Genomic DNA, 27,650 nt, shown 5'->3' on the forward strand with positions numbered 1-27,650 from the left:
AGGTGCTTAGGGACAGGGTTTAGTGGTGGGATGGCAGGGTTAGGTTAAAGGTTGGACTCAATGGTCTTAAAGGGCTTTTCCAACCGAAGTGATTCTATGATTCTATCAGCTAGCTGCTCTCAGGACTACAGGCAGCCTTTCAGTCCCCTGTGCTGTGCAGAAGAGCCTCTGCGAGCCTCCCCAGCTGTTAACCGCGGCAGAGGACCTAAGGCTGTCATGCAGCCCCATGATGTCACCTCCAGGGCAGGCTGGAAAGCTGCTGTCATTACTGCTTCAGGGCTAGGAGCGCAGAAACATCTGCGCTGCTACCAAGAATTGGGAACAGCAGCACAAAGACAGCCGTATCACCGAGTCTCACTTCAGAGTGACTCTATGGTAATAGCAACTTAAATAACACAAAACTAAATAACTGCTAAACCTTGGGTGCTTTACAAAGAGGAGAAACATGGTTAGTGTCATTCCAGAGACAGGGAAGATGTGAATGTCTCCTGTAGCCCGGTCCTTTTTTACATTTTCCAAGCAGGAAGAGCAATAACATGCTGAAAGCCTGCAGAGGTGTTAGTAGGAAAAGAATGAAGTGCTTTTAAAAAGCTTTATGAAAATCTTGGCTATAGTATTGAATAACACCCAAAATCTGACCGAGGTTTTCTCCCTGGAGAGAAAGGAGAAACAGTTTTAATGTCCTTTAGTCAACAGGGGAAGGGAAGACAAAGGCTGACCCTGCCTTTTCACACCAGAGAGACTCAGGCAGCTTTTATTGTGAAGGAAACTCTCCATTTCTGCCTCTCTTGGGGACTTCCCCATCACGGCAACTGATGCCTATCATTTATTTTATCACACACAGGAATTTTTTTTTTAATATAACAGAAACAATCTGGCCTAATTTCTAAAAGGAAATGAAAACTCGCTGAATGCACTGTTCTGCAATGCCAGCCTCTTTGATCGGTGTCTGCGAGAGGCTGCTTGAGTGGGAGCCAAGCTCAGCAGGGGATGTGGGCCAGAAACACCTGCTCCAGGTCACCCAGTAGAGGTGTTCTCAGCTCCTTTTTTCCAAGTTTACTGTGCTGTGAAATGAGATGCCCCTCTACAAATGATCTGTTTCCTTCCTCTCCTTCCAGAGCTGAGAGGAGATGAGCGCCCGCTTACATAAGACTTCTCCAGTATCCTATGTTATTTGTTTTACAGCCCAGTATAAACAGCAGTGAAGCCTCACTTCACCACATGCTGTATAAACCCAGAGCAAGAAGCAACCCTTGTCCTGAAGAGTACACATTCCAGAGCAGGCAAGCACATGGCGGGAAGGAGGAGCAATCATTACTCTCTCTGTTGCAAGGAAAGATCTTTGGTCAGGGAAAACAAATCTCTCATTCCCGATTGCTGTGCTTATGTTTATGAAAACAAGCTGAACTTTTCCTTCAGAAGAAACACTTAAAAGTTTCCAGAAGTGTTACCAAGAGTTCTGAAAGGCAAATATGGCAGAACTAACGGTAGAGTTCAAGTTTGCCGAGTCCCAGGCTAGTGCCTCACCCATAAGGCACTGCTCTGGGATCCTGCATTGAATACAACGGGGTCTGGCAGGGTAGCTTATGAAAAAACACAACACGACAAAACCCTGCAGACTGATGAGCTTTCCCTCTTCAGTTGTATATACTCTCCATCAGGACTGGGATTCGTTAGTGTTCGGATGACAGGCACCTCCGCATTCAGGGGTGGTGAGATCCAAAGGCCTTTGCCCTCCTCTTGGTTTTCTAGCTCCCTGGGACATCCCATCTGGCTTGGTAAAACACCTCTAACTCTGTTACTGTTTCCAATACAAAGCTCCTGACCCCTGAATTTCACTGCCAGGAGACCTATGCTGAAGCAAAGGCTAAAAACAGTGGTAGGACTTCAACGCCCCTGACCATCTGCTCAGGTCTCTACTAGTCATGCCATTACCTGTCAATCGCCAAAATTCAGGTATCGCGATTTTAACAGCCTCACTGCAGGGAGCAGCAGAGATGAAAGGGAGCAGGGCCTCTGAGCTGCAAGCTTTCAGCACTCTACAGATGAGCATCTTGATAATCACACCCTCCAGCTACAGGGAGAGGTCACAGCATCTGGTCAGGCTTCAGGTGGTGAGTGTGTGAGCCTTGGCTTCGTGGTGAAGACATCGCAGGCCTGAAATCAGCTAGCACAAAGGCAGAGGCCTCTCGAGGGCTCTTTTTAGGTTCGATCTGCACACACACTTGCCAGCAGCTTGAGTCTTCCCCCTGACAGTGCATGTTTGGTTGTAGATGTTTCTGTTTTGACAGAGGAGCTCCTATTCTGAAACGGCCATTTCTTCTCCCCCAACACTTGTAGCTAAACAGCAAAACCTTTGAGGTGAAACCTAAGCAGTTATTTTGGTTTCCATTTGTGCCTGAAGGCAGTCCTTAACAAGAATTATGTTAAATCTATTTCAGGAGGTGAACAGCAACTGGAATAATAACAGACAAAATTCTGTGGAATTAGACTTTGTCATAAAAACAACCATTTATGGCTTGATTTGGGTTTACTTCTTTGAGAGGCAGGAAAGTAAGGAAAACGGCATGCTACAGCTCTGGAATGTCTTGCCTCTGTGTGTGTTTATGAGATTTGTAGCATTTAAGCAGCCCTTAAAGAAAAAATCTCTGGAGCACCTTGCCCGAGGTAATACCCATGTACCCCCGCAAGCCAAGCAGGCAAAGTTCCTCACAGGCCGTTACAGGGGGCATGACCTGAACCCACACAACAAGACGTGTTTGAGATAAGTTTCCTTCTGAAACTCAGTTTAAAGTGAAATCAGGTTTTCAACAGAAAAACATTTCAACAAAATAAAACATTGTCTCAGAGTGTTTCAAAGTGCTCTGTTTCAACTTAAATGTTAAATGGGGTTTCATATTAGAGGCGTACAGGCGTGCAGAGATTGTAGCACGTATTTTGTAGTTCGTTTCAGCACTGCCACGGGAAAAAAGTCTGCATATCCACAATTTTGGTGCTTCCAAATTAAAACTTTGCAAACCTTCCATTCCATGATTCTGCCCCCACCCCCAATCTACCGGGCTCTTTTGAGAATCCCTTCTTCCAAACCAGAGGAACACGCTGTTTGCAATATGCCTACCACACTTAAGGGTGTCATAAAGCCGCTCACACAGCAATATTAGAGTGAAATCATCTCTGCACATTTAACTCTTAGGGTGACCTGTGTTAGCAGAAACATTCGCTGGCTATTATATTTGCAGCATAAAGCATTCAAGAGCAATTTAAATCTTTTAGAAACAAACCTGAAATCATATGCCCCGGAGTTCCCACAGAGCAATACCTCAACTAATAATATACAGGTCAAAGGCCTAGGAAAGTGCTCATTAAATTTACTGTGCAGTTTCATAAAGCCTCTATTGATACAATAGTGAATGCACTTTAATTGCCTGCAGACTTCGAACACTGATAACTAGCAGAGCCTTAATTGGGCAGCCCAGAACAAAGTCACAATTGAAAAAAACCTACTTTAGCACTGAATTACATTCCTTTTGAATAATAATAAAAAAAGAACCTTCAGCGAAGGGCATCATTAGTTTTTACTACAAGCCTGCAGTGCCTTCTTGATTTTCTAACTTTTTCTTTCTCCATATTTAAAGATCAAATCCATCCACTATTGTTCAACTCAAAGGTACACATTCCTTCAGTCTTTCAAACAGCCACAGGAAGAAGGCCGGGATACCCAGATGTAGTGAAGCTGTGCCAGTACCCACGTCCTTTTGCCGAATGCAAAACCTGTTGAGGTTAAGAGACAGAGTTCTCCTTTTTAGCTGACTTCAGTGGCTCCCGCACCCTTACAACTGGAAATGTGAGGCCAGAGGGACTATTTCTTTCCCGAATGGCAGGCCTGTTCCCCACCTGTCACCTCACCGATCCTTCCAAGCCATATATTAATGGTTGCCACCAAGATACCTGCTTCATTATTAGATAACCGGTTCTCTGATCTGCCTATACAAGACCTTCTCTTGCCCAAAGTTGCTGTCATGTGCAATAAACCACTGCATCCATTGTAGAGTTTCAAGCAGCCCCTTTTTCACCGCCAAGCACTGGCTTGGCCCAACTGCTAGGCAGCAGTTTCCAAAATCAGAAATCCTATCCAGGACTGTGGAAGGGCTAACTGCCCAGCAGTGTGCTTAGCCACTTGAGATCTTGTAATCCAAGAGTGGCTTTGGAGCACCAGCACCTCAGGTAGGGAGAGGCTGGTATCTACCAGCACTGGACAGGACCCTAGCTTACAAGGGCAAGCCCACTTTAGGCATTGCATACACCTCCCAAATCCAGTCACATCCCCAAACTGCCCTGACCCAGTATGTCCCTTCTCAGCTGAAAAATGCTCCTTTCTACAAGGATTACACCCCCAGCTCTCCTCCTGAAGGAACACGGTGTGAAATGGGAAGACATCCATTATGAACTGGATACACATGGCAAAGGAAAATGAGTCTCAACCAATGCTAGCCTAAGGCAAGTCTAACACCCTGCCACAGAAACGTTCTCCCAGCCCACGTGTGGGCACTTCCATCGTCTCACCTTCCTGCAAAGAAGCATCACGTGCTTCTCACTAGGCAATATAGGGAGCACAGGAATATCACCTAGCAATACTCCCTGCTCTTCCCGTCGAGAGCTGCCCAGGAAGACCCGTTTTACACTGTCACTGCAGCCCTGCAGTTTTCACCTCCCTTCCAGATCTGAGTCTGAGAGTTACTAGTGCAAGAGGTCATTAGTGGTTTTTCCTCTTTTGGGAGCATTTTAGAAGATGAACAAAGACCTATTTTAATTCCCATCCTGGCTTCTCTCCGAGATGCTCTCTTTTTGCACTGAAGAACTTGGCAGCAGCCCTCCAGTCAGCAGAGAAGGACTCACTTCCTGCCTCTAAAGGCTGCCTTGTAAATTATTTCCTCTATTGTACATTGCCTTTCCTGACAATGCTTCGTGTGCAATCTGCTCTGTGGACATCTGCATGCGTACACATTCATAAAGCAGCATTTAATACTTCTTTCAGTTCTTCAAACTCCTGACACGCAACCAGGAGTAAATCCCTGTTAAAGAGCTTCCCAACTCCACCAGCCATTACTTGCTAATTGTCTTTCAAGAAGTGGGAAAACCCCTGCAGCCTACACTCCCCAGGCATTAACAGGTACAAATGAAAGCAATGCATATTGTGTTCATACCACTAAAGCCTGACGTGGGGCAACTTTGCCTATGAAATTGGTGGTATGCTGAGACTAACAGCTGAGGAAGAAGTAGTATTTTGGTTTTAAAGTCTTAGCAGTAGTGGAAGCTGAGGATGCTCAGTTCCCATTGGATTTGTGGTTCTATGCCTTTTACTACTGCTGAGCAAGATGGGTTTTTTATGTTTAGCAGAGAGCAAACTATAGTTCTTGGTGCCTTCAGCTATCAAAGGTCAACTGAGATCAGCAGTAGAATGAAACTACTTTTTAAATTCTCATCATTAGTTATCTGCCACCCAATGAAGATATTCTGGTCAGATAAAAGGTAGAAAGTGTACAACCACATGATAACACCTGTAGCAATGTAAGCTGTCAACTTCCAGACTGGGACTGGAGGCTACATTAATCTTTATTTTCTGTTTTAATATCTTTTCTGTAGACGCAGGCACATTAAAAAAATTCTTGTCTTAAAAGCTAAGAGAGAAAAACGATCATGGCCACAAGAATTCAGCCCTTCATGGTACATGAAAAATATACTGTTTATGTAGTGCAAAATCACACCTAGATGTGTCCAGTTGTTTCTGAAGCCCTTATTGTAATCACTGACTGCTTTACTCAGCTGCTGGGTGCTTTGGTCTCTGCCAGCGTACTACACAGCCACCTCTGCAGTGGTGAACAAAGGCACCTCATTTACCTGCCAAGCAGACAGCCCAGCCCACCCTGGGAACTGATGCCTTCCCAAAGCACTGGGAAGCTGAGTGTGCTCGGCTGATGGTAACATTTGAAGTAAATAGCCTTGCTGCAAGGAGTCAAGACAGTAGCAGTTTGGGGGCAGGATCTGCCTCTGTCTTCTGTGGTTACATGGCACCTGGAGCAAGTCAGACCCCTAAGTGTGACTGCAGTACAAAGGCCAAGTCAGTAAGAGTATCAGCAAAAGGTGGGTGAGGGTGTCTTGCCCTGCAGAAGGGGCCTCTGTCTAATTTGAGTCAAGCAACAGAGACAGATAGTGGCAAGTTCTGATAATTAAATATTATTTATAACCAAAATAGCTCCTTGACACTCAGAACTGGAGGACCCAGTTGCTAAACAGATGCCCAGGAGAGCATTCCTTAGGAGGCTTAGGGATGTCTCGAGGGTAGTCTCCTCCTGAAATCTCAGTCCAAGCAGACACAACCAATTCCAAGGGTTGGAAAAACGGGTTTTAAATCCACATCGGATTTTATAGAGAGGAGATTAGCTTGTCCAGAAGAACACAGAGGAACAAGCCCAGCCCCTATGTATGTCTGGCCTTTCCAGGCTTCAGTATTCAGGGCTGCCATTTAGCACCTTCTGCTGGCAGCAGAGGTCACCTGGATGTCCCTGCATGGTTTTGCTGTCTTTTGCTTAGGTAATGCGTTAACAACACAGCCTCATTGCCCTCTGTATGGAAGGGGGGATTCCTTCCCCCATGGGGAACTTTCAAATGAAAGAATAACATTATTTAAAAGGTACAACTATTGAAAAACCAATTTCAGAGAAACCAATTAGTAACCCTGAGACAAGCAAGCCAAGAGACAAATTCATCAAATACTTCCAGCCAGCTGAGCTTTGTCTTACTGGAGATGCTGGCATCTTATCCCCCAACTAAGCATATAAACAGCATGCATCTCCAAACCTTAAGAACACTCTCATTCCAGCCATTCCCCTGTTCTGTTGGGGTAGCTGCCAGTGGTCACACTGCCCGGGCCAAATAACACCCTAAATGACACTCAGAACAGCCCTGTCTTAGTTTAACTGGGTAATATGTAAGTTAGTGGGGAGCAGGATTAAGCTTCTGTCTGCAGCCCCTGATTTACACAGTGTTACCCTCTTGCTTCCGAAACAAACCCAGCCACTGTTAGCAGCTTTACCAGAAGCCAGTCAGTAATCCTCAGTCTGGAGTGTGCAGTCAGCAAAACCTTTCAATGAAAAATAGTGTTGGCCATCCACAGAGAGGGCACAAGCAAGCTTGATGTTTACATGCAGTATCCTTCTGCCCCAAGCTAGAGGGTTTCATCTGCATTTCATAATTCAATGAAACAAATGCTTTGCCCAACCACAACAGCTCCTGTGTCTGGCCCATTTTTGACAGATAAATGGAAATCACTGCATTCCTCCAACAAGCAAAAACCCTTTTGGTCCACAAAGCTCCTTACTGACACGCGGGCCCCTGCCCACTGACCCCGGCTCGCCAGGGCTGCTGCAGGCACCCTGCAAGGGGGAGCAGGACACAGCCTGCCCAGTTTCTTCCCCCCAAAGTTCATGCTGCTTCTTGCACCACTTGGGAATCTGTGAGAATGCATGCTGCAGCCCCTAACGACCTGTGGGGATGTGGTTAACTGGGGTAGGCTTGATTTATAATCTCAAAGCAGTGGGTGCAATGCCCTGGTCTCTCTTCAGCATGCCTTTATTTTCCACTCCTGACACAGATATGTGCTCTGATACTTTATCATCTTGAGGGCAGGTTTCCCATTAGACTTTAGAGCCATCAAAGCCAGCAGAAAAGCCAAGATGGTAACAAACCACAACAAAAGCACTATTCCCAAGAAACTAACCCAGGGGTGGGAAAGGGAGCTGCATTCACCAAAACAAACAAAATCTCCTCTACTAACCTGGTTCTTTTTTCTTTCTTTCACTCTTCTTTAAGGTAAAGACTGCACCCTGAAAGCTGAACAGTCCCAAGCAATTGCACAGTCAATGCTTTTTACAGTCTCCAAAAAATAACAACTCTATCTTTAACTAAAGGCCACCCCTGCACGAGATCGGGGAGTCAAGCTTTGTTCTGGCTGATACTTCTTCACTCAGACCTTGCATTTGGAGTTTAATTTGTTGGCTCATGTGCCTGGGCAAATTCCAGACTGGTACTTACCACAAGGGATTTAAAAGGGTCTCTCAATGTGTAATCAACTGTCTTGCCTCTAAAAACTCATATTGAAAATCCTAAGGAAGAAAAACAAAATAAAATCCCCAAAGACCTCCTATGGACTGTTTCATACCTCAGGCTTGAGAACAACTGGGCCAACTGAAAAGAATTTTGATTCTTTTTTAAATGGAGATTTTTGCTCCACCTGATCCAGCTGAGACCACTTTTATGTGACTGCAAGTCTTCCTAAAATGCACTTTAAAATGGAAATGCTGAAAGATCCTCTGCAACAAAAGCATCTTTAAAAGTCTCTCCCGCACCTTCTTCTGTTTTCTTTTGTTAAATGAAAAAACCAATTACCTTTCAACAAAGAGGAGAACACTGCAGTGAAGTACCAGGAAAGCCTGGAGACTCCCTTTAAAATACAAAATTTAAGCAGTTCTGGCAATTTTATTTTGGGAACCTAAGCCAGCAATTCCTTGAGTCCCACAAAAAAAGGAGGTATAAAAGCATATATAGTCACACCTGTACTCTGATATCGGACAGCACAAGCAATTAAGCAAAAGGCAGAATACAACAGAACCCATGCAGTTTAATTTCTGATACCCCTGCCACTTTTTTGGAGGGCTGCAAATCTGGAAGCCTACTGAATTTCAGGAAGTGGAAAGGTACAGAAAACAAGCAGTGCCTCAAAGCACAACAGACACCTGCAGTCCAGGAAAGTGGACTCCAAAGCACCCGGATTTGAAAGCATAGGTAAAAGCTCTAAGGCTGGTTTAGCTGTATGTAGGACTCCTTTAAACAAAACAAAAAAACCCAAACCCCAACCAGTGTTCACACAGTGAGGTCTGATTTGGTGCTGACAGATTTGACAAGTAGTATCACTTAATGCTGGAAAGGGAGATGTATTTAAGTGTGTCTCAGACTAAGAGATTAAGTCAGTCATTACGTAATGCCTTCATTCCTAACCTTCACACATTTTCTCCCCCCTGAAATGCTGTAGCAGATTTTACACCTCAAGAGGAAAAAGTGCAAATAATTACTTCAGCTAGGCAGTGTGGGCTCAAGCAAAATCTCTGTTCCCAGAGGGAGTCAGTTTATAGTAGAGCAATATGTGTATTACTGCATTCAGAGACACAAACCAGTGACATTTCCTAAAGGGAACAAGAGCACAGGACGCTTTCTGCCACGTATTCAGTATTTGAATAAGAAGGCGTAGTCTCTGAAAAGCACTTTTAACTGGCAACTTCACAAAAATGATGACACTGGGCAAGGCAAAAAATCCCAGTATGCCATTTTCAACAGCTGGCACTTGGTGTTAGAAAGCACAATGTAAGCACAGGAGTACGAAGTGCTCTTCCCTCCTCGCTTCTGGCAATCGCAGGAGTTGGGCCTTGCTGAGTTACAAGTGAAGCTGTGACGCGCTTCTAGAAAAGGCAAAGGCTTCGATTCCTTGTTTCTTTCCAAAAAGTGACCTAAGATGAAAAATGTTTTGTTTCTTCTAGAGTTTTCACTGCTCAAGAAAACTGACATTTATTTAGCTGCCTCATTCCTAGATTTAGATATTAAATGAATGTCAGGACATGTGCTGGCATAAAATAGCTTTGCCCTATTAACCTATGAGAAACTGGCCCAATCCCCTTATACCATAAAAACCTACATGAAAATTTTTGCCAGTTAGGGTGATAAAAAAGCTCATGAGATAGTTCAGTGTCTAGGCTCTATCTGTCCTGATCTTCAAATACCTACATTCATAGTTTCGGAGTCAAAGTCTGACTGAATTTTCTGACTGTTCACTTTTGGTCTTTACTTGCTGGGAACAGAGCCATCTGTTTCAGCTATGATCTTAATTGAATTTATTCCTTGGTTACCTCCCAATAGTCCTTCAAAAGGGTAGTTCACAGAACAGGACAGGTATTGTTTCTAGGGAAAATGGGATATTTGCAGATTATTTCATGTTGCATAGGAAGGTTTTATTGTGGAGCTACATAAGAAAATAAAGAAATGGTAAAGCTTATCAGGCCATTAAGCTACTTGCTTTGTTCCTTCTCCCATTAAAGAGCCATTTCTGGAGAGCAAAGAGATTGGGGCTCAAGGCTTTGGCACCAAAGCAAGTGTGGGGCCTGTCAAGTCACTGCCGATTGCCATCTGGGAAGCTTTTTGAAGACAACGCTCCAGACCTCTTTCCAACCCTGATCATTTCTGAAATACAGCACAGAGAGGAAACCCAAAGCACTGATTGCTAGTTTGCACACAGGGAAGAAAATCTTAGGGTTTTTCTCCTGCTTGTTACCATCACTTCATTCCACAGCTTTCTGACTGTCCCACTTTGGCTGCAGATCTTCAAACAGACCTAACTTTCAGGTCTGAAGTCAATTAAACAAGTCATTTGGTGCACATTTTGTATATGGGTATTTCCAGGACTGGAGACCTTGTAACCTTAATTAAAGAGAGGATTGCAGTCTCAGTAAACAGTTTAATCTTTAAAAAGAACTTGGGGAAAAAAACCCACTACTACAAAGACAAAATGCTTGTTTACCCAGGAGAAGCTTTCTTGATCAGTGAAGCCTGTGACATAATTTTCAAAGCAGCCACTGAATGTCGCTGCGTCTAGGTTTGGATGTAGGATCTGGATTTGAATTCTGGCTGCTTAGCTGCACTGCAAATCCAGTTTTGCAGTCTGAAGACATCAGAGTAGTAGGTGCTGCCATGAAGCATAGGCATTTTTGAAAGTTTCCTTACAGCTATTAAAACAACAGAAAAGGAACAGATATTTCATCTCCTATAACCTAGAAATAATAATCCTATCCCCAGAATAAAGCATATCAGGAAGGAATAATTTTTCTCTAAGAATTCTTTCTCAGGTCTTGCCTCATATAAACATTCCTGTAATTTGCTGACAACACGCAAATACATTTTTGCCAGTGAGCAAAGAGAACTTGAACCAAAAAATTAACTAATAAAATAAATTCCCTTCTTTTAAGGCATAAGGAAGTCTTTGTAAGTTTTTGAATATAACCCCTCATGTAAGCTCTGAAAACTCTCTCCATACAATCTTGTCCTTGTTGAACAAGTATCAAGATCAAGTGACACAAAAGACTTTTCTCATCTTGTACATCAGCCTTCGTGGACCACAGAAGACTGCTGGTAATCCGATGTTATACAACTTAGCCTTTCACTTATTCTGTATGGAAACACAATGTGCCTTTGCTGGATAGGGAGAAAAGCAGGCCGTGGACAGATTTTTTCAAGTCTTTCTGGCAAGACCACTCTGGCTTCCCAAAAAATGGTTTAAGTCTGTACACGGGAGAAGTAAAGCAGCGCCCTAAGCACTCCCTGTACAGAAGATAGGTCTTCCCACAAATAAATGAAGCTGAATACACTGAAGTGTGAAGGGCTGCTCTGAACTCAAAGTGAATTCCTCTGCTACCTCCTTTAGCAGAAGTCATTGCATGCTCTATTCCCAACAGCCATAACTTAGCAGAAGCAGCATCTTCAGCAATACCATGAATTATAAATGGTTTCATCATCCTTTACTTGATTCCACAAAAGACTGAGTGCAGCAATTCTCTACTGGCAACAAAGGACTCCAGCTATAAGCCAGTTGTTTCAGTAGAAAAACCCCCACATTTTTTTGGCAATCATACTGATTTCCAGACAAAGGGTATGATCACAACTGCCGTATACCTTTCACAATGAGCAGCACCATTGCTGTAGAGGAAAGACTAGCTAACGAAGCCAGCAGGCTTGCTTCTTGTTCACTGGGCAGGGGACAAGCAGGCACAGACACCTCCAGACCACTGGCTGCTAGTCCTGTTCTGGTCTGTATCCCACAGCGGATAGGGAGTCTGAGGTGTTTCCTGAAGACTCAAGAGCTTTGCCGCATTGTGGCACACACGATACACAAAATGTCATTACCATGCTCACAAGCTCACCTTCAAAAAGAGGGAAACAAGTCCTTTGCACACCAGGCTTACGCAGCTTGGAAGCCCTAACACTGGTGTAGCAAACATCTGTTGTCAAGTACCACCATCCTACTGAATCACTTTAGGCACTTGAATCGAAACTTACACAGTGTGTGCTGGAGATGATGACAGAGCTAGAGATGAAGCTCAGACCATCGTTCATACTGACTTGGAGAGCTGCTTCCCTGGAAAAAAAAACCAAACACAAGAAACAAGTCAGGCCAGCTAGTCCACAACCCTCTACTAGGTTACACCTTCTGGAACTTCGGCTCCTGATGCACAGAAAAGCCTTTTGTACAGGTCAAATCACCCTGCTTGTGCTCTCTCCCCTGTGCTCCAATGCACAACTGCCAATCAGCCCAACAAGCACAGCAGACAGTCAGAATTAGATGGATGGAAGAACAATAGAATATAGTGAGATGATATAGACTCATTTTCCCACAGCCAAAGTAAATATTTGAGTAGGTAGAAAAAACATACATGCCAACTTCTCGTAGCACAGGTGCTGGGCAGAGTAAGTAGGTATCTTCCACTACAAAAGGCTTCTCATCTGGAAAAAAGAAATATTGGGATTTATTACCTGGTCAGTAATACAGGTCTTAAAGATCAAACTTAATATTTTTCCTTGCTCTTGATACATAAGCAAAATCAAACACTATATGAGGGATAACAAGCTACTGCACAGCAGTTGTTCCAAGGTAACTGTAGGCATGCTTTTAGCCCATGGAGTTACAGAGTAAATGTAAGGTAACAGCAGATACCCTGCATCTCAGGAAAAAGAAAAATTCAACACGTCTCATTTACTCCCCTGAGAAAGATGGGGAAATGCAGCAGGTGACCCTCCTTCCTCATTTCTTTGCAGACCCCTCCTGAAAACTGTCTTGTTTTCAGGCCGTCACAGCTATCCATCATTCTCACTGTGAAACACCAAGCCACAAAGCCCTTTGTGCCATGACCACTACAAAAGGGCTGAGGACTACCTGCCCCTGCGGAGCCCAACGCCTCAGGGCAATCGGAAGCCCCGTGCCGCCGGTCACCCACATCCGTGCTGTTGACATCCTTCACACCACACATCCAAGCCACAACAAAACTGAAGATACAAAGCTTTTTGAATGGTCAGAGTAAATTATCACAGTCGCTCTATACAGGAGACCAGATGGAGTTGCAACAGATTACATATAATTGAAAAAAGCTGGGTTAAGAAAATTGTATATTGTGGAAAATTTTGCACTTCAAGGTGGACTCATCTGATCCCAAATTAAACCTTCCAACCTAAATTATACTATGGTTTTAAAAGTGGAGTGTGAAAAGTTATCAATAAGCAATTGCCTGGGAAACACAAACATCAGCTAATACTCTTCTTTTGTAGACTTGAATTAGAACTTTATCCCCTTTCTCTGGTGATCAAAGAGGTGGGGATCTCAAGGAACTTCCCAACCCATTTGCCAGCTGACTAGAGATCGGGCAGCTCGGCAGAAAACCGGGCAGACAGTCTGGGTGGTTTTTGGTTTTTGGACTGCAAACCACACATTCCCGCAGAAGGGGGTGATTCTGCTGAATCAGCATTTTCCAGAAGCATGTCACTGCATCAGAAAGCTTCCTACCAGCTGTACTCGTAACCATCTCTAGGGTCTTCTATAGAGACGCTTATAGACCTGAAATGAGCTGTTTCCAAATATTACCAGCTTCCTAAAATTTTCCAGTTAGAATTTTCATTTTGTTTGAAAGCCCCTTCTCTCCTGACAGATTCTTTCCCCTTCTCTCAAACCTGTACGTTTCAAATCGCATCTTCAATTCAGATCTTGAATCTTATCTCTATATACTGCAGAGGCCTCCATTCTATGGGGCCAGGTTGAAACAGGAGTACAATTCATCACCACCTTGCTTTGCTATTTGAAATACAGACAGCAAACCTGGGGTCTCCAATCATCTAAAGCCTCTTCACAACCGCATAGCGCACTTAGCTTCCCAGGGTACACACAACTCTGGCAGCATGGAAGCAAGGTTACAGCGTTCAGTGCATCACTGACAGCAACAGGGAATGGAAAGGAGCAAGGATAAAAGTTTAACTAAATCGTTTTGCAATCTAATGAAGAGCTGAGCTATTCTGACTGTCTGGTCTTTTGTTTTTGAGGAAACTTGTGCAAGTTACAATTCCACTTCAGGTGCCAGCGGAAAGAGGAAAAGCCATGAAGAAACAGAAGCCAAAGAGAATGTGGCAACCTTCTCTAAAGTAATTTCTGCATCAGCTGTGAGCCTTGTTCATTCTTCACTTGGTGTCTAATAATGATTAGGGCAACAGCAGCAGAGCACTATTGATCCCGGCCCCATTCTCGGGGCTTAGCTCAGCAGGGCTGACTCTGAAGCAGGGTCGTGCAGCACATCGTACTGCAGTGGATGAGGCATAAAGATAAGAGATACAGACTGCAAGAGTTTGTTCCCTCATGCAGAAGCAGGACTCACCAAGTCAAGCATTCTTTCCCAGACATTCCTAAAAGAGAGGTTTCTACTGAATAAAAAATTTTAGAAAGCAGTAATATAGCTCTAGTAATTCTTATCACACATAATAATCCCATTTTCATACCAGTGTATCTCTTTGCTTTGGCAGCAATATAAAAGATTATTTCCTCACACAGGTTAGGAAATGTTTGTTTTTTACACTCCATTAAAAAAATGAAATGATAGTGAAAAGCTGTAGCCTTCCCTGAAGTTTTCCTTATGTTTCCAGCTTCCAGCAAATCCCATGCCTCTATATACACACACTGGAATTTTTGGGTTACCCACAGCAGCTTTTTGTTAAGGACTGTTTGATACAGGTGAACAGCTGAAAGCAAAACATTTAACCAGCCGTAGGGTTTTCACAGACAGGCTTCGCTTCTGCATCACGCGGCTCACCTATGGAGAACAGTCTTCAAGGTTCTGGCCTCTCTAGGTCCCTGCTCCTGCTGCTGGCCTGGGAAGTACCATATTATCACTGTTTTCCCACAGCCTCAGAGCGAGAACACCTACGAACACTTCTACTACGCTAAACATTAGGAGCAGATGTCTTCAGCACAGAGCTAGCCCCATACTATCTAGAAGATGACTTCCTCGTTAAAAGAGACAAACAACAAGCAGTTAAAGCATGCAATGTAGCGATAAAATGCACATCCCTCACTTCCTATCGCCCACAGCACAGGCGCTGGATTTATGGTGAGCTTGCATCATATTACAGGCACTCAGTTTTGCAATGGAGTTACCAAATCAAACCAGCAGCATTTCCCGCTTTGCACAAGCTAGGAAGATACGCAGTGGCGGCGAATTTGGCCCTACAGTTCTGTTCTCACCCTGATTTATGAAGATGTCATTAACTCCCATAAATTTATGACATTGTCTCAGCGCACACATGCCAAGAGAATGAAGACCGATGTCTTGTTTTCTCCTTTGCTAGCACTAGCAGCAAAGGCCAAAGAATTCTCCATGCCAGCACTCACTAAAACAAAAGCTGGCTTAATTTTGCAAGGCCTCTCATTAGCTTTTTGTTTCTCTTTCTCTCCCTTCCCACCCCCAACTTACATTTAAGTCTACTCCTCTCTAGAAAGTTTATCAGACTCAAAGTCCCAAGAGGGGACTCATGGCTGGTCAGGCTGGCTACAGGGCGAGATTATTTTGTTTGGAGAATGTTTGTGTTTCACCACAAAAATGAGTGACTATTTTCCTTTGCTCTAAACAAAAGAAGATCCATTTGGTTTGCATAACTCTGGCCATCTGACTCCTTCCTGGAAAACTTACATAGGGAAACCAAACAAAACAACACTTCTCATCTGCTGTTGCATTTGTATCTGCAGGATGCATTTGAAAGAACGCCGCTTTTCTTGTCTGCTACAGAAAAAAACTTGCTGTATTCCTGTGCAGAAAGAGATGGGCCTGAATGCTCCCAAACTCTAGATCTCATGCCAAAAATCTGCATTTTGTGGTTTGGACTCCTCTCAGCTGACAATGCTAGTGGAAGAGCTGTAGAAGGCAGATGGCGGAGCGCTCAACTCGATGTTGCTGACTTGGCTGCCCAGGAAGTGATTTCTCTTCTCGGCTCAGCCACTAGCCGGCTGTGTAACCATGAAGAAATCACTTGGCCCCCTTTGCCAATTTTCTAGAAAGGATGCCCAGGCCTTGATCACATCTCAGACACCAGTCAAGGGCAGAGCTTGGATATCTTCAGGAAATGTTGCAAGGCCTCACTTTTGAGAAAGTCCACCCACAGTAACAGGCACAATCTGCTCCTTACCTATGCACCTCTAATCACTCCATCAAGTGCAATAAGGTTCTCACTGTAAAAAAAACCTCCCACGGGACAGTGCAGTCATGGGCAACTCTAACTAGTCAGTCCCAAGGTATCAGCAGCGCAGTGTGCAGAAATGGAGAAGGGTCAAACATCTCACAAAACCACATCTGTTTTCTGTGGATGCCCTTTCAACAAGGTACTTACTACTGCTCAAATTCCTGTAATTCGCTACCCAGCATTCCTACACCTTTTAACAACTATCTGTAGCCTGTAAAATCTATTATTCCCAGCATTAGTGAATAGTTTCTTTTGCCATTAGCAGGGTGTAACCTTTTGGCAAGCCAGGACTTGGAGTACTTCCCACCCATAATAATAAAAGCCTCGATATATGCATGCCATTTTAACACACAAGAGCAAACCTCAATAAAAGAGAGGTACAAAAACCCAAAGAAGGTCACCAAGAAAGATCAGAGTACTTTCTTTTAGCTGTATAACCAAGCTAAAATTAGCAGCCTTTGCACTGGTTAACAGTTCATCCAAAAACTGACTGGCATTCTGAAAACTGACTGCAAAGATCCCTTACAGAGGGTTTAAGGAAGCACATTTTCAAATTGCCACCACAATATCACAAGTGCTGATTGTTGGACTCGCAATATCAGCAATATTTTAGTCCAGAAAAGGCTGCAAAAGCTGTTTGCCAGACTTCCCATATATCACAGACTAACAATTTCCTTCTGTTATCCCTGTGTTTATGATCTGCATGCAACTAAAGTACATCTCAGAAAACTCTTCGATCTAGTAGGAAAGAAGACTCTGGTCTATTATAGTGGCACAGCCAAATTGGGGTGGGAGCCTGGCCACTCTCACGTAAGCCTCCCTCAGGACCACCTGTGCTAAGGTGGCCATTCTCCTCTGTGCCTCAGCCCACTGAGGTGGGTAGCCCTGAGCCATCATGAGCCTGAGCACTTCCACCGTCCCTTTGTCACTTCAGATGAGACAAAATACCTCCATAATTCTCTGCACCACCTACCAAAGCACAATCTCTGTTCATCCTGGCCGACTCCTCCTCTTACACTACTCCTTGTGACAATTCTGCAAGCAGTTTTTATTTCAAACCCATTTTGTGGGGAGATAGGAATGTAGAAAGACACTGGAACACTCTCTGAGCTAGAGAAACTGCAAACGAGGAAGACCCATAAATAAGAAATGTTTTGTTAATGCTGTAATGAAAACCACATTGAGATCACACTGTAATTGCTCTGCTTTGTGTAGGGACACATGAGCTTTGAATGCCAAAGCCATTCAGAACAGAGTTAGGGGATGGGGGCAAGATAAGCACAGAACAATGATATCTCATTCATAACAATCTCTAGATGGAGAGAAGTGGTCTGGGAGGAATCGATTTTTCTCTGATGGATTCATCTGCTGTGCACACAATTCTGTTCAACAAGCACACGTAGCTTCAAGACTACTAATAGAACTTGGCAAAGCACCACGCTATTAATTTGCTCATGCTCACAACTGGCAGCTCAGGAGAGCAGCACATGCTGCTGTACAACAGGGTGACTCCCAGGCAGGAGTCTTGGTCCAGCACTGCAACAGCTCCGCTCCGATCTCAGAGCTGTTACCACAAGCTCCCTCGTGCATATTTGCACAGATATACTAATGTCACAGCGAGAGACCATCTTGGTCCCCCAGCAGCACGCAGTGTGAGTGTGAGCCTGGTAAAGCACTCCACGTTCCACAGAGATTCTCCTCCTTACTCAGCCAGAGTTTCCTGACTGGTCTGTGCTTGTTCCTCCACACTCGGCCTGGACAGCTACAGAGAAATAGGTAAAGGCACAGAAATCCTGTTTTTAAAGTTCCTACACTGCAATTTGTTGGAGGCTAGGAGAATGTTTAAGGGAATCGTGACCATTGCTTCTGTATTCATATTCTTTGTCAAGCAATGACTTGGGCAACCCTTCAAAATAGGATGGCAAGCTCACCTTGGTGTATGTTTTCACCTAGGAAAGATGAGAGGCATACGTTGCGTCCTTCATAAAGGTCACAGTCCCAAAACCACCTGACGGAATTTGTACACAGTGATGGACATTCTCTAGTACCACAACAGAAAGAGAGAAAAGCTACTCTAAGAAAATAAAAGATTCAGTAGAGGGTTAAAGTGACATGATCAAGTGGGGAAATCAGGGATTAGGGAGTGGAACTGCAAAGCAAAATGTTCCTGTGCCAAAAGTGACCAGGCTGTGAGAAAGTAAAGAAAATGTCACAAGAAAAGTACTGTGCTGTCAGGAAAAAGGAAAGACAGGGAAAATGGAGCTACCTGCTAGGCCTTAAAAGATGACATTTTCAGAAGGCATTTGTTGGGCAGTTTTGGGGTACAGTTCCCTGTACAGCTCACTCTCTGCTGATAACTGACAAAGTCCTGTTCCCACTGTCTCTGCCTCATGTTCCCTCAATTCTGGTACTCTGCTGAAAAAAAAAAAAATGAGGCTAGTTTGTGCAAAGCATCCAGAGTGTCCACTAGAGTGCAAAAGATCCAGCCCCACCTCCGCTGTGGTGCATGCTGTTTCCTCACAGGTCTTTCACCTCTCTACTCAGTTTTAAATTGCCTAGGACAGAGCTGCCTCTACGCCCAGAACTATCTTTGCTGGATCCTGCACAATCTGGGCAGACAAAGACATCTTAGCACCACAAAGCAAGTCACTGCACTGCATAGTTACTCTTAACTCTGTGCAGTCTGAAAGCAATTCTCCTAGGTCCTGCTGCTGGCAGAAAACACCCTGCTGTTGAACATGCATCTGATTACAGTTCTGCTCAGCCAAATATTCTTCATGGTTTCTACAGATGTTCCTTTTTTTACCCCATAGCTATGAACATTATGAGCCGATGCTCTCTTCACCTGCCACTTTTCTCTGCCAATAAACCCAATAAAAATCTATTAGCTCATGCCCTTAACCTCAGCAAGTCCTAGCTGCACTGGTCTACATCTCATGCGGGATAATTTAAGGTTTCAGGAATTGTTGGCTTAGTGTTGTCTTTAAAAATACCTCCCTCCCTGATACAATCAGAGGCTGAGAGGTTTCAAGCAAACAAAACCAGCTGAGCTATCCAGTCTCCATAAGGTTTCCATAAAATTCCCATTCAGTTAACTCTTACATTTAGCTGTTTGCAGCTAAGTGCCGCAAAGGCACACCGAGAACACAGGCCAGACCTGCAGGCTCCAGCAAAGCGGAACACCGAGATACATTCTCACATAGAGCAACTTAAACTTAACAGAGCTGTGCCAGTTCCCACCAGGAGAGACTCTGGTTTGAGAACATCGATGAGCAACTGTTGAGTTCCCTCAATCAGGGAATGGTATGAACTCAGAAACTGAGGTTGTGGCCTCTTGCTTCCAGGTCACTGCATCAAACAATCTGGTGCTGTGCAAAACAAACCGAGAAGTCTTGCTGCAGTGCCAAGGAGAACGCGCTCACTTTTCACCTATGCATCGATTCAGGACACAACGAATACATCAGGTCAGAAGGCAGGGAACATATTTGGCCCTCATTCTCATTTTCCACAGTCATTTTGCAGACACAGGAAGACAGCTTAAAACAAAAAAAACGCCCATGGATTGCATTAAGATAAGCTGATCTTTCCTGAAAGCTACTGCAAAATTATAATGACAGACACCATAATAAATTACGCAGCTGGACAAGCAGTCGGCACACAAAAGGAGAGGAAGGAGTCTTCGTCCTCACCCCCACCAACACCAGGTCACAGCGTTTGGGAGTGAGGTAACCCTCACAAACAGTTCCTCCCTTTGGCAACACTGGATGTTTTTGCATCTCCATAGACAGGACACACTGAATACTGGACAGCCGATGGATGACATTCATAGCTCTGTGAAGACTTTAGGGTGTTTCCAGGAATGAATGCCTTGCTCCAGAGCCAGCGAGCTCTGAAAAACTGAGCTGAGAAGAAATTGGGATGCAATGGCAGGTCACAGCTAGCATAGCCTCAGGTAACAGAGGTGGTAACCAAGGTCGCTTTCAAGCTAATGACAAGTAGTGAGCAAGTAGTCTTCTCTGGAGGAAAAAGTGGAAGAGCAAATCAAGAGATCATCAACACAAATCTCTTAAAGGGGTATCCTGTCTGAGGGATGCTCAGGACTTGAAACAAGGCCAGGCCAAGCTACAGCAGGGTGATGTGGGCACTCCTAAATCTTGCAGCTTTCAGGGCTTCTGTCATGCTGAGTGGTGGTCTTTAACTCCTATAACTTCCATTACACATGTCCCTGTATTTCTTAGCATAAAATACAACTGCTTGAAAAATCCACCACTAACTTTTCTCTTGAACTGAAAGTAGCCCCTCCACAAAGCAGAAGTTTTCACCCAAATTATATGTTTGATATGGGATATTCACATTTTAATTGAAAAAAGACAGCAGACATTCAAACTAAGAATGCTACAAATTGTTAGCTTCCAGCGACCAAACCCAAAGGCTTTTGGGTTCGCATCACATGGCTTCAGACTTTTGATGAAAAGAAAACTTCTAAATATTTGAACAGCAATTTAATTTCCATTGGAGAACTACAGGAGACTTTGTAACACATATGATCCAAACAAAACTTTGGATCTGAACTCTGGGGAGAAACCAAACATGGTTCAACACCTAACTGCAGCCATGATCCAAATTTAAGGAGTTCTGGACACATGTCAGGTTTGGGTCAGATTTTATGGAGCTTAAAAGGAAAATCATGAATTTGTGTCTGCCTCTGCTGTTCTTTTATTGAAAGCCACCTCTCACTTGTTCACACATCTCCAGCATGTATCTCTGGGCTACATAGAGATGCCTCCAAAACAGTTATTTCACCATATCCCCCCTTGCCCCAGTGCTTTTACTCTGATCCCTCTCCTTCCCTCTGCCCTCCTCCAGTGCCACCTGCTTCTCCCTGGACACTTAGCCCTTCAGCTTCTGCTCTTCATCCTCACTCATCACAGCTAAATTAAGCAAACAGGAACCACAGCCAACCAAACTTTCTGCTTAGCGACACATGAGTTGGCAATTCCAGAACCTGCCTACTCCAGAGGGGGCCAGCAGTACAAAAGCCATTCAGGACAAACTACATACACTCACTGTCCAATCAACATACCTGCCCCAAATACTCAGTGGCGTTCCTCACAGGGCAAACAGCCTTTGCAAACTGTTCCCCGGCTCCAAAGAGCAAATTACACAGATGCTCAAAAGCACAAGCAAGTCCAACATTCAGCCATTAGACTTTCACAATTCTAATTCATAATAGACTAAGTCATGCATTTATTTTATGCTCAAAAGGGTCAGGACCACCTCCAAAGCAATCAGGCAGCTTCTGAATATATTCCATGTTAGACAAGATGAATTCTACTGTCACTGGTGGTATTAGCTATGAGTTATGCTTTCTGGTTTCCTATGTGGCTTTGCAGGCATGACAGATGAGAACAATACAATCATTAGTTCTTCCAGCTAAGTGGCTCTCAGTATACTTCACAAAAAGACCAGACAGTCAGGGTCTAATTTGCGTTTTTTTCTTTGGTTCTCCTGTTTGGCAAACTCTGTAGAGGAAACATCTTTCCAAGCTGCATCCACAGAAGCACAGCAATGCCTTAGCTCCAATATAGCTTCCAGCAATGGTGTTTATTTAAGCTGCATGGCCAGGCCTCCTAAGTACCACAAAATATAAATAAGGAGAGAAACAGACCTGATTTCACTCCATATTTAACCCAGAAAAACACATACAGATACTCTTTACAGGCAAGTTTCTTGTCTTCTATATTTTGTCCCCACACTGCTCAAGCTTATCTACTCACATATTTGCTGTCAGAGTTGCAGCATATCATACCATCAGCAATTTTCCTCTAAAAAAAAATAAAATCTTTTCTGCATCCTGCAAATTTAATAGCTCCTCATCCCATAATCATTACCTTCACAGTCAACATATTTGAAGATTCAACATGTTTTACAAGCAAATGCCTGTCAGTGCAGAGTCAGGAAAAAAAAAATCAAAACAGCTTACTGAGAGTAACTGTGTCATTGATCCTGAAACTGCAGAGCACTCTGTCAACATTACGGGCATGTCGAAATCCATTTCCTCTCACGACAACCTGAAATGACTCTGTAGCAAAAGAGACAGCAGATTATTGATACATGGCAAGGCAAAGAATGGTCATTTAGACAAGGCATGTATGTCAAAAGTTTTCACTTCAGATGTCTTCAGCTAAAATTTGCAGTTTAACAATTTTGAAGTTTAAAAATTGTTAAAAATTGAACTTCCACTCTCTCCCTATTCTACAACCAATTTCAACTTGAGTTTTTAGAAACAGGAAATAATACACAACAGAAACATTTGAACTGACCTGCAGTAAAAACATTAAGCTTCAGAGACACTGAGATTTCCTCTCCCCAGGTTGCCATTTTAAGGGGCAGAAAGTTTTGGGTGAAGAAAGGCAAAAGTAGCTTTCCATGGAAAGAAAAAAAACCATCTTCCAGTGACAGATGGAGAATTTCAAGCGCTACTTTCCTAGGTAACTGCAAAATTGTATCAGTTGCCATGAGTTTTGTCCCATCCTGCCCTACTAGCCTGTACAGTGACCATGAGTCCCTGGCTGGACTCATTTCCATACCGTGGCAGGGGATTTCATCAACCGACCAGCTTTCTAGCCTCTGGACAAAGGCTATGATCTCAGAGTCTGTGGGCATTTCTCCAAGTCTTCCTCTTTCCTATTCTTCCTCTATAAGGTCACCCCAAGCTATGGTGCAAGTAGAAAGCATCAAGGACTGTCACCAGCCCCTGAGTGCTGAACTGAGCGGTCCTTTTTGGAACGAGCAGGGCTGAGCAATGAGATCATATCCTCACAAGTCTTTCAGATCACTCTCTATCATCCCGTGTTATTCCAACCACTTGAACCCAGTGCTGGGAAAGGTTTACAAGCTTCCTGCAGCCACCAGCATTAAGACTGCCTTGCAAGGAAAGCATCATTTTCAGACTTTCAGATTTTGACACAGGGCCATAGTCCCAGAAAAGTTCTGGCAGCAGACATAGGAACTCAAACTCTGCAGTTCCCCATGACGAGGGAAACCACCCCCACAATTCCTGTTACTATCTAGGAGAGGCACTTCTGAGTGCCCCACTGACATTTCGCTGGTGAATGTGGTTTGAACACAGAATGTTTCACTGTCCAAGACAATGCAGGAATAATCAATCACAGTGTATCAGAAACACCACCCTGGTTTTAAAATTCCCCGAAGCAACAAGGAACCTAGTTTTTGCAGATTCAAATTTTTTGCCTTGCACTTTACAGTCCCCATCTTCATCTCCCTTAAGGACTCGCACACTGTACTTGTCAAAAAAGCAGATTTGCTCTGGAATCTGGGCTCTCTTCCAGGTCCCACTCGTTTACAGCCAAGTTGCAAATCATCCCACCACATCTAGCCAGGGAAGCTGCCTCGCAGGCCCATTATGTGTTGTCCAAGAGCATTTGGGAAGAATGGGGGAGAAGAGCTCTGTTCTGGAGTGCGGGGGCTGATGAACACTTAAGAGAAATCACAGAAGTCTCAACTGCTGGGGAATATGAGAGTTCAAGTACAGTCAAAGAACAGCATATCAATGATGTCAGATTAACCACGGGGATCCTGTCTCCGCTTGAGGCCGAAATGAGCAGATACAGTAAGCACCCTGCATATCTGCATTGATGCAAAACCAAATCATCAAGAAACTGGCATTTCAGAATGATGTGTTGCTGCTGAAATTCATTACTGAAGTGTTTGGGACCAGCCTGCAGTGCAAGAGCAGCAACAAAACCTGCAAAAATTTATTTTAAAAAGACACTAATGCACTTAACCTTCATATTCAATGGCACTTCCATTAATCTCAAAGTCCTAGAGTGATTAAACAAGCTGCAGTTTGAGAGCAATGGAATATTTGCCCAAATTCAAAGATGAGGCCTTGAATTGAGCATCTAAACAACCATTGGAGCAATGTTAACCTTGAAAAATGCCTCTTGTGAAGCAGTGGCCAAATTCCAATGTGAACAGTTTGTATCAACCCTCTCACATTGCCTCTCAGCTGTACATTACCCCTACATCCTCATTAAGACACAACGAGCAGGAGCAATAAGATGCACAAGCAACCGACAAGCATATTAGAAAGTGTTGAAGATAGTTAGAAATGGGGGTTATAAGTAATCTTCTGGCTTATGCCATTACATAAGCATCATTGTTCATCACTTATGTAAGTACGGAAATATATATTTAAAAGAAAATCTGCAAGTGTGTAAAGTGGGTCTTGAACGCTCATAGAATTTCATTTCCTTTCTCCAAGCATTTATGGAATGTTCACTGGACTATATCAGAGACTGTCAGGACAACAATCACCTACCATGCTCAGGTAGACAGAGCCCAGTTTCGGAGCTTTTTTTAACAAAGGAACTATTCAAATGGCCAGCCAAGATGAGAAATAGATGACTAAGTACTATAATTCATGTCAATTATGCCATGCTGGCTTCAAAACCCAAAACTACTGTAGTGGCACGCATGGAATGCAAAACCACTGCCTGGTACTTATGGAGCATTTTGCTAGGAAAATATGACTACGCATATATTGTTAGGTATACAGGCAGTTGCTCCAGGAACAGGAGATGCGGGAAAGGATGATTAAACCAGCTGCTTTGGCAGTGAAAACAAAGAAGTAATGACAATTGGCTTTCTTATTTGGATTATGGATTAAAGAAAAAGGAAGATGCAGAACTTGTCAGGGACTCATCCTTCTCTACAAACCTCAGCTCTGCTCCCAACCTCTCTGCTTAATGCTACACATTCAGTTCACAGGAAACAGATGGAAGAAGCTAAAATGGTTCTCAAGCTTTCTTTGAAAAAGGCTGGGTTCTGCCAAATGCAGAAATGCTTGCCAGGACTTAAAAGCCACAGTATACATAGGCAATCCTATTAGAACAAGCGCACAATGAAGGGGCAGTACGATTCACACAAGTCAGCTGAACGATGTTTAAATTCTAGTCCTCTCAGTCACCGTGTCAACCCTCAAACACCTAAGAAACATTCAAAGAACATCAGAAGCCTTTAGATCAAAGCCTGCTCAGTTGATTTTCTTGATAGTTTCTTAAGAAGCACTTCCCTCAACAATTCTCTGTGATGATGAATTTGCAAGACTTTAAACTTAATCACAAAGTCTTATTTTCTGATTTGGTTTATAAATTTGCAGCATAATCTACTTCAAGTTTGGCACAGTCCAAGTAAGACAGACCAGTGTGACTGAAAAACAGTTAGGCAAAGCTGTCACATTCAAGCCTCTTCTGTAAGAAAATCCCATTTGACACCGTTTGGCAGAAATGGGAAATTGTGCAAGCTACTGTAAGATGAAAAAGAAACTCACCAAAAAAAGCAAAATATTTAGTTAATTAGTTCCTTTTGCACTCTCCAGCAAATTGAGATGGACAGAAAGTTGTAGTTTAGGCAACACAAACAACTAAGGCCTCAATTTATACTTACCCCCTGCACATATACTGGAAGGCTCTGCTGCCAGAATTTCTATACAGGACTTCTTCAAAATCTAAAAGACAGAAAAAATGTCATGAAGTATCTCAGGCTTGTTTCTATAGAAACACAAATCTGAAACATGAGAGCGAGAGCATTTGTTCTCACGTAAACGCTTAACTCAACATTGCGCTTTGCAGTCATGTCACAATTACGCCATCTTGGCTTTGCACTTTAAGCCAACCACAGCGGTGTCATTGCTCTTCCACAGCAAGTTATCGCTATGGAGGAAGGCAACAGATGCCAATGCTCTCCAGTATCTCAGCACAAGCTTGCCTTTGCCTGCGGTACAAGTTATTATGCAGACTACAACCAGTAACAACTGAGGTGCACCCTGAAGGGTTCGCAAGGCAATGCCATTGCCCTCCCTTTGCAGTCACACCGTCCTCCCCCAAATTATTCTAGAGCACAACACTCCAAATAAAACATCACAAGTTTAAGCTAAGCTGTTTACCTTTGCATTACAACATCCCAGGAATATCTACACAGCCTCTTCTCAAGTCTCGGCACAGGGCTTTAAACTTAAGTTTTTAATCTGATCTATGAGAGCATATCTGAGTGCATCCTTACAGCAGCACTGTGATTTCAAATCATGATGTATGGACAGTTTCTCTTTACTTAAACCAAACTTAAATTAAGCAGAATGTCTTCGTGAGAGTTGGCACTGCCTTTAACCACTTTACGTGTAGACAGTGATTTACACAAACACTCCAGCATCAGGCTTGGCAGACTGCTTGCAAGGCACGAGGAGTATGCTACGGTGCCACACGGTGCTAAAATTGCTCAAGCTGTTATTTGCACACAGCCGCCTTTCCTCTGCTCTGAAGACCAACTCAGATTCTTCACTGCACACAGTCAGCAAACTTGTGACAGTGTCCGTAAGCCCCTGTGAGACCGGCAACAGCAACCAAGAGCTGTGGGTGTTCAGCACTGAGCTGAGCAGCCCCTAGACGAGGTAATACTGATCAAAATTTAGGTCAGCTCCAAGAGGCAAGTAAATGTCAGCCAAGTATCATGACTCAAATCCAACATGAAAATTATTTTCCCAACTTTAAATTGAAACATCTGTAAGGAAAGCAACCAATACAATAAATTCTGTACAAAAAAGATAATTTTTCTCCAAAATCATGGCGCTCTGCCTCAAATACCTGATTGTAAAAGGTACATAGATAGATAGAGCAATGATTTATTTTTTAAAACTTTTAAACAAAAGTTTGATTTACTCAGAAGCAGGGCTGGTAGAGACTGAAAGAGTACCAAGGGACTGAAGGAAGCAGGACTGTCTGAGCTGCTGGCAGCCTGACAAGTGAGGAGAGAGAAGATTTGCAGGAACAGGGTTATACAGGAACTGTCAAGTGGAAAAAAAAGAGAAAGTCAACAGTTGAGAACTGAAAAGCACTAGAAGAATTTGAAAGGCAGAATAGGGAAAACACACAAAAAATACAGAGGACTATAAGAACCCTCTTCCAAAGTATCCACCTGTAGCTATCCACCCGCCCATCTCCTGTCAGTCATCTACTACCCACCCCTCACTCATTCCAGGTTCTGCTTCTCTGAAGATACAGCATTCTTCTTCCTGGAGTGACTGCCAGGGCTAATGGACACAACTAAGAGTTGATGTTTTTCCAAGTATTTTTGCTCTCCACTGAAAAATGTTTCCTTTAAGAAGAGACTCTTTTCACATTTTTCCAAATGCCCCCTTAGTTTCTGTTCCCCTCTCCCCCAGCATCCCCAAAAGTTTTAGTATATATTTCTTCTCCTCATTC

The 27,650-nt window shown here is 43.6% G+C and overlaps 1 protein-coding gene across 1 annotated transcript in view; it reads right to left on the reverse strand.

Annotated features, from left to right (window-relative positions):
* Positions 1 to 27,650, reverse strand: part of ANTXR1 (ANTXR cell adhesion molecule 1) — a gene marked incomplete at its 3' end in the record, with an annotated part of 107,894 nt that overhangs the window by 54,761 nt on the left and 25,483 nt on the right. Inside the window, exons 9-12 of the mRNA XM_009643405.1 lie at positions 25,840 to 25,900; positions 22,352 to 22,450; positions 12,531 to 12,600; positions 12,157 to 12,235 (exon numbers count right to left, since the gene is read on the reverse strand). Of these exons, the coding sequence (XP_009641700.1) occupies positions 12,157 to 12,235; positions 12,531 to 12,600; positions 22,352 to 22,450; positions 25,840 to 25,900 (309 nt within the window). The remainder of the gene's footprint in view (positions 1 to 12,156; positions 12,236 to 12,530; positions 12,601 to 22,351; positions 22,451 to 25,839; positions 25,901 to 27,650) is intronic.

This window comes from Egretta garzetta, unplaced genomic scaffold, assembly GCF_000687185.1.
Source record: "Egretta garzetta isolate BGI_Z169 unplaced genomic scaffold, ASM68718v1 scaffold238, whole genome shotgun sequence".
In the NCBI taxonomy this organism is placed as follows: domain Eukaryota; kingdom Metazoa; phylum Chordata; class Aves; order Pelecaniformes; family Ardeidae; genus Egretta; species Egretta garzetta.